The 7614-nt window shown below is 42.4% G+C and overlaps 1 protein-coding gene across 3 annotated transcripts in view; it reads right to left on the reverse strand.

Moving 5' to 3' along the window:
- Positions 1 to 2668: 2668 nt before the first annotated feature.
- The window catches only part of ccdc71 (coiled-coil domain containing 71), a 28975-nt gene continuing 24029 nt past the window's right edge, over positions 2669 to 7614 (reverse strand). For 2 of the 3 annotated variants that reach the window (XM_005749474.1, XM_005749475.1), the window contains exon 2: positions 2669 to 6471. In XM_005749474.1, coding sequence (XP_005749531.1) covers positions 5388 to 6461 — 1074 coding nt within the window. In that variant the 5' untranslated portion in view covers positions 6462 to 6471 and the 3' untranslated portion in view covers positions 2669 to 5387. The remainder of the gene's footprint in view (positions 6472 to 7614) is intronic. The other variant, XR_312170.1, reaches the window with a different exon arrangement.

Here is a 7614-nt window from a genome sequence, read left to right on the forward strand (position 1 = left end):
ATGGAAGTGGTTGGAACACTTGAATTTAATGATTTGGATGCATGAGCGAATATTTTTGCCAAGGTACTGTACATTTAACCTTAATAATCATATCTATTCTTGCTTGCAAGAGATGGTCAAACTGGATCCCAATGGTACATGAAAACAATGTCAACATCCATCCATCTATAAACCATCCATCTTATTTCGATTATCGGGCCAAGTCGTGGGGGCAGCAGCCTAAGCAGAGATCCCCAGACCTCCCTCTCCCCAGCCACCTCCAGCTTGTCCAGGGGAACACCAAGGCGTTCCTAAGCTAGCCGAGACATACAATCTTTCTAGTGTGTCCTGGGTCTACACTGGGACCTCCTCTTGGTGGGACATGCCCGGAACGCCTCACTCAGGTGGCAGCCAGAAGGCATCATTATCAAATGGTCAAACCACCTCAACTGGCTCCTTTCAATGTGGAATAGCAGAGGCTCTAATTCTGAGCCCCACCCAGATGGGCAAACTTCTCATCCTATATCTCTAAGGGAGAGGCCAGCCACCCCTCGGAGGAAGCTCATTTCTGCTGCTTGTATCCACAATCTCATTCTTTCGGTCACTACCCATAGCTCGTGACCATAGGTGAGGGTAGGAACGTAGATCAACCAGTGAACTGAGAGCTTCACTTTTACACTCAGCTCTATCTTCACCACGACAGACCGGTACAGCGTCTGCATCATTGCAGCTGCAACACCAATCTGTCTGTTGATCTCCTGCTCCCTCAGTCACTCATGAAACAGACCCTGAGATACCTAAATTCCTCCACTTGGGGCAGGAATTAGTCCTTGACCGGAGTGGGCACTCCACCGTTTTCTGGCTGGGGACCATGGACTCAGATTTGGAGGTGCTGATTCTCATTCCTACCGTTTCACACTCAGCTGCAAACCGCTCTAGTGTGAGCTGGAGGCCATCACCTGATGAATCCTGATATGAAGCTTTTCTCACATCATCTGAGAAAAGCAGAGATGAGATTTTGAGATCACCCAAGACTGAGCCAAGTGGCGCAAGAAATTCTGTCTATAAGAATTACAAACAGAATTGGTGACAAAGGGCAGCCCTGGTGGAGCCCATCTGCATCGGTTGTTTAAGGATCAAATGGTCCGTAGCAATGGGTAAAACACCCCATACTCCCAAAGCACCTCCCACAGGACACTCTGAGGGACACGGTCAAAAGCCTTCTCTAAATCCACAAAACACATATAGACTGGTTGGGCAAACTTCCATGCAACCTCAAGTATCCTTGAGAAGATAAAGAGCTGGTCCAGTGTTCCAGAACCAAGACAAAAACCGCATTGTTCCTCCTGTATCCGAGGTTCGACTAACAGACGGAGACTCTTTTCCAGCACCCTGGTATAGACTTTCCCAGGGAGGCTGAGGAGTGTGATCCCCTATAGTTGGAACACACCCTCCGGCCCCTTTTCTTAAAGATGGGAATCACCACCCCGGTCTACCAGTCCAGAGGTACCGCCCCTGATCTCCACACAACATTGTAGAGATGTGTCAACCAAAACAGCCCTATAACAGCAGTGTCAGCATGGCCCCTCCCAAGAACCCTCAATTTCTACATGTATTTAAAATTAAGAGGTGGTCACCAGCACCAGAGATGAGGTTGAATAAACAGACCATCCTCTGGACGTCGTTTAGTATGCTCACCCCAAGACCCTATATGTATCCCTGTACACGCAGAGCTTGGTCCATATTGCCATTAATGACTGACCCATTTCCGGTGGGTGTTTTACTCCACCATGGTTGTCCTTTGTCACCAGTTCTGCTCAGAATATTTATGGAAATTTTCCAGATGTAGCCAGATTGCAGAAATTTTTTTTTGCTTTGGTGGCCTCATGGCGTTGTGTTTGCTTTTTGCAATGATCTGTTTCTGTTGGCTTCAGGTGGTGACAACAATTTTGAGGCAGAATTTCAAGCGGTGGGAAAGAAAATTGGCACCTCCAATTCAAGGCCATTATTATTGGCCAGAAAAGGTGAAGAGCCCACTTGAGATCAGGGAGGCGCTGCTTCCCCAGATGACGAGTTCTGAGTATTTGGAGGTCTTGATTATGAATGAAGGAAAAGTGAAGCAGGAGACTGAGCTATCACTTTTACAACAGTTCTGTACAGAATTTTCTTTACTCTGACGCTGCACCAATGTTTAGGTGAAGCTGTCGATTTACCAGCCAGTCAGTATTTCCACCTTCCTCCTATCCTGACTGCAAGTTCTAGTTACTGACCAAATGAATGAGATAGCATAAATTACTTTCCTCTAAAAATCTACCTGGCTCTTAATTAGAGATAGTGTAAGGAGCTTGATCATGCTGGAGAGAGATTCCCTCAGCTGGGAAGGCCTCAATATCCTTGAGGTGATGGCTGAGGAGAGCGATGTCTGAGCTTGTCTGCTTAAGACTGCTGCACCCACAACTTGACCCCACATAAGCAGCAGAAAAATGGAAAAATTCATAGAAACACATGGATATCGTTAATTAAATGTTGTGGCTCAACCATTAGAGGTTTTGATTCCCCCCCCCCCTCACAGCAAGATGTTTTAACACCACAGGATTTGAGTTAGGGTTACTAGATAAATATACAGGAAATGTCTGATCATAGGGCACCTGCGTTAGTGGATCTACAGGTGGATAAAAGACTGTACAGATACATTTCAGATCAGTTTTATTGAACAAAAACATTTTTCAAAGTTCATGTAGGAAATACAATATTATACAAGTGTTGCACAAACAAGACTAACAGAAAGCAGATCTAGAAAAGGGCATGAGCAAGACAGACCAATTGCGAGGGGGTACAACAAACCAGACTCCCAGAACAAAAAGTTCACCAGGACAGATGTGGGTAATCTGCAAAGACAGACGCCAGACAGCAGATGTGGTCTCAGTTCAAACAACGTGGGGATGTTTCCAATTCCTCAATCTTACTTTGTAACCTAAATTACATATTGCTAGATCAATCATCAAATTTAATGTGCTCTTTCTGCTACAGATCCCACATAAGAAAACAGCATTTGAACATCAGTGTTTTGGAAATCCAAAGACAGGCATTATTTACTGGGCTGGAGATTAAATTTGTCTATTTTCTTGGGATTGTACAGGCAGACAGTGGAATTTAAGTTACATTTTCTGGATTTAGAGCTTCATTTAATGGTCTTGCGTTCACTAAAAGCTTCAGAAAATCTATGGAGACTGACTTTAAGATCTTTTATGTATATCAAACTGATTTTTTTTTAATTTTTTTATTTTTTTTTTAAGTTGGCACGCAACAATATTTGTCTAGTGGAATGTGGATTTCTGGAGGGAAATACAGATGTTTGTCACAACTAACATGAAAACAGATTCCTTACTTGTTCACAGTAGAAACCCTTTGGAAAGCACAAAAGGCGGTTTGGCGTGCTCATCCCAACCGGCAGACGAACTATCAGTTCCTCAACCGGAAGTTCCTGCTCTTAAATGCATCAAGTTGACTAAGAAGACGAGAAACTATGTTGCGCTAATCTTTTTGTTCAGCACCACCTTTGGAAGATTAGCACCTGTAGAGGAAACCAGTATGGAGTTAAAAGAAATCAGATTTTCAGATATCTTCTAAATGAAGCAGCGGAAAAGACCATTAAAGACTTCCATGTCAGGAACAGGTGACAGTAAAGCACTGGCACACTGTCAAAGTGCATTTTGTTTAGTCAGAAGGTGGGCGACATCACTCAAATCAAAGCTGGGAAGTTTAAAAAAAACAAAAAAAAAAAAAACAATTGGGCAAATTCAGCTCAACAAAATACAGAACATGAGTTCTGGTAGTAGATCAAACTTGCTGTAACACTGGACAGGAAACAAACTGCCCTGCCACTCAAGTAAACACACTCCACCACAAATGTCTCCAACTCAGTCAAACAAATGTGTTCCATCAGGACTCCTCTCTGTTTTCTGCCTGTTAGGTACTGGAAAACAGGAAACTGGAGCAGCAGCTGATCCTGAGTACATGCATTGGATATTTTTTCTTTTTTTTTCCCCTCATGTGAAATAGTTTTAACTCATGGGTATAAACCAGAGCCACGCACTAAGTAGAGGAAATGAAATTATTAATTAAAAATTATAAATCAAGTTGTATAACCTGGGTTTTAAATTTAGAAAACATGAGAAAATATTGAGATTTAAGCTTGAAGTTTTTTACTATCAGAAATCTGTGTGGAATTATTATGCTTTTTCTCATTTGCTATTATAGGTTTACACCATTACATGATCAATTTAACCAAACATTAAAAAAATAAAATAAAAATATCCCTTTAATCCCAGTGCACCAAGATGACTCTACTCTTGGCTTTGTGTGATGTAAGTGAGAGAGGATGTCCTTATAAGGCCATCTCCAACCCAGCTTTGGCTGGCTTTATCACAGTAAGTTAGATGTAAGTGGGTAATAGTTTTGCCAACTATGTGAAGGGCAGCCAATCAGAAGAAAGATGGCTTACAAACCATCAAGGTAAACTGGATGGTTTCAGATAGTGCACAAATGCTCAGTGTAATAAATAACTCAATTATTTTTATTATTTTGAACTGTGAACCATGCAAAGTTAGAATAAACTTTGAAGCTGGATATCACCATAACCGGTACCTTCAAAAAGACTGATAACAAGACCTGAGAACTCTTCCATACTTATTTTCTTCAACCAATTCATATTTTGTCATTTTAAGACAAAGATTATTTAATGGTCATTTTATTTTTGTTTACTGATTCTCTAAACCTAAGGAACACTTTGTGATGGTCTCTAGTTTTAAATGTTTGGTTCAATGCTGTACTCATGCACAGAACACCGTCCTGATTTCCAGCAGAAACAAAAACTTCACAGAAGGAAGATACAATTCCCCTCCTTTAATTTAGTTTATTTATAGAAATTAAACAGCGGTGGTTATCTCAGCACTAGCTTCACTTTTTTCCTTCTTTCCAGTGGTGTTGCAGAGTGACATAGCAAGTTGGAAACAAAAAAGAAAGACGAAACAACCTTTATATTTAAATTAAAAAAAATGGCGCTCTACTTCAAATGAGTTTAAATACTCTACACCGTAAAGGTGCTGATTCTGGTACAAGCTCACTTATGTCCCAAACAACTCAAAGCAAAGAAGGATGTTTGCTTGAAGTGTTGCGTAGCATAAACAAACATCAACAGTGAAAATGTACCAGCATTTGGCCAATAATCATTTCCCAGCCTGCTAGGAAAATACCACCTAACTTCAAATGCCTTTAAATCCCAGATGTCTCCATCAGGAACCAGCAGTTCCACAAACAGATCAACATCTTGTCAATCTTCAACACCGGATACCTCCCGGTGGAGGCTACTGTAAAACACTAAAATCTGCTAAAAGAAACAGGAATTGTCACTTGTTCTGGTATCTGAAGCCTCTCAGCACATGGTTGAGAGGTTGGATCTGAATCACTGGGGAAAGGTTGACCTGTAGTATCTTCTGCGCTTTTCTGCAGGCCTCTTCCACAGACCGAGAGTCATCTACCTTTATCACTTTCCCTCTAAGACTTTTCTTGTCCTTCCAACTATTTCTCTGCCGGGTTGGGTTGTTCAGATCCTTGGGGCCATGAACGTCTCTATGGAGACCATTGCTCCTCCAGCCGTTGCTGGTCAGCTCTGTGTCAGTCTGTGGGAATGCCCGACCATTAGCATACAAAACCGGTGCAGAGTCTCCAATTAGAGCACCATCTAGTCGGATAGGGCAGGACAGAGTCTTCTGGCTGAACAAGGCCACAGCTTTGGTGGGTGCCCCGCCACCGTTCTGAGAAGGCTGAGAAGGTATTCCTGAAATCGCTGGCGGGTACTGTTGCTGTAAAAAGCCACTAGAGGCCACCTCAGAGGATGAGTGTGGAGTAGTGTGGATTTGGAGTCTGGCTGTGTGGAAGCCAGATAGACCTTCAATACTGGTCAGTCTGAGGCACGGCTGCATGTCCACATTTGAATTTGCCACAATCCGACTGGGTGTCCTGCTACAAACGATAATGCGATGGTCCACCAATGGTTCTGGAGGGCGAATGCCTTGAATCCTGGGGTTGCTCCTCTCAGAGGTGTTCCAGGATGGGTGAACTTCCCTCTTCTTGGTCAGAGGCCTTCTCCTCCGCCTCTTAGCTGTGGGTTTGACATTCCTGTTTGGTGGTCTCAGCATGTCCTCAGTCAGGGGTTGGCTTGTGCACGACCGGTAGTCATACACATCCTTGCTGCGAAGCACGGTGGGCTTGTGACCCTCCTCACTTAGCTCCTGCAGGAAGGTGACAAGCTCCTCAGTGCTTGAAAGGTCACGGGACATTGGGCTGAGAATCTTCAAAGCATCTAGGAGGACATTATGTCCTGCTGATGAGATCCGGGACCAGGAATGAACAGCCCTCCGCTCTTCATTAGCAAACACCAATGGCCGGCCGACCGTGGAACATTGTGCCTCATAAGCCATGACTTGAATTCTGTCAGGAGAAAAAATTACCACATTTGATCAAAACAAATTGCAGAAAACAATGATTCAAGAATTATAACCGATACAGACAGATCAATGCCTCAAGTCCTACTCCACATCATTTTTGACCAGAAAATATACGTTAACTTGCCCATCAAACATGTAGAGCTCTCTTTTCTCTGCACAAAATTACAATTATGCCCTTGTCTCTGTGTTTCCATCACAATTACATTAAATCCCTATAAATGGTCCGTAAAACTTATTACTGGCACCATTAAAAGATTAAATTACATGATGGCTAAATCTTCAATGATAAAGCAATGTCAGGCTTTAAAATAAATATTTATACCATACATTTTAGATCTTCAACATCTCGACATATCCATTTTATTGTGAGAGGTTGATGCTACATATAAACATTATCACTGACAGCAAAAGAGTTTAAAGAAATTCAGTACCACTGAATTAATAATCTAAGTCTGTGTAAATACAATTAGGTCAGTTAGTTTGGACAATGCCAAATTTGGTTTGTTAAATAATTTTGACTTCATTCATCATTTGCAAAACTGATCATATGCTGTCTGATCAGTTTTGCAGCATTTGCCTGATTTTGAGGAGCGAGAACAACCCTGGGCACTTTACAATTCATCTTGCTGGTTCTCACACCGTTTTTTTCCCCAGTCTCAAACTGGGGCAAACTGACTACAAGAACTGCAAATGCTGCATCATCTTTATCATCTGTACATTTTTTAGATTCTGTACTGTCCATGCATGGGAAGTCATCTACCATTGTGCTATCTCCTGGGCCTGGATGCTGTGACCTTTGGACTCCTGCAGCTGAGCTCACAGTGAGATGTTTTGATAAGAGGCGCCTGAACATAAAATGTTAACATCAGTATGTACTGCTGCAGCTGCGAACACATGGGCTGGAGACTTTTAATAGGCAGATTAATGCTTGAGGGAGAAGTCAGTTTACTGACAGCAGCAGTGTAATCAGACATCACTATACAGCTGGAACAGCAAATATTGAGAGCTGGCTCGTTATTAGACAATATCAACCTTCAGAGCCACCTTACCACCTTTATACCTCTTCAGATCAAGCCTCGTTATGCACTTTGGAAACCAGGGCATAAAGACAGACAAAAAAAAAAAA

The sequence above is a fragment of the Pundamilia nyererei genome, unplaced genomic scaffold (genome assembly GCF_000239375.1).
Source record: "Pundamilia nyererei isolate P.nyererei 1_Seehausen unplaced genomic scaffold, PunNye1.0 scaffold00246, whole genome shotgun sequence".
Taxonomy (NCBI): domain Eukaryota; kingdom Metazoa; phylum Chordata; class Actinopteri; order Cichliformes; family Cichlidae; genus Pundamilia; species Pundamilia nyererei.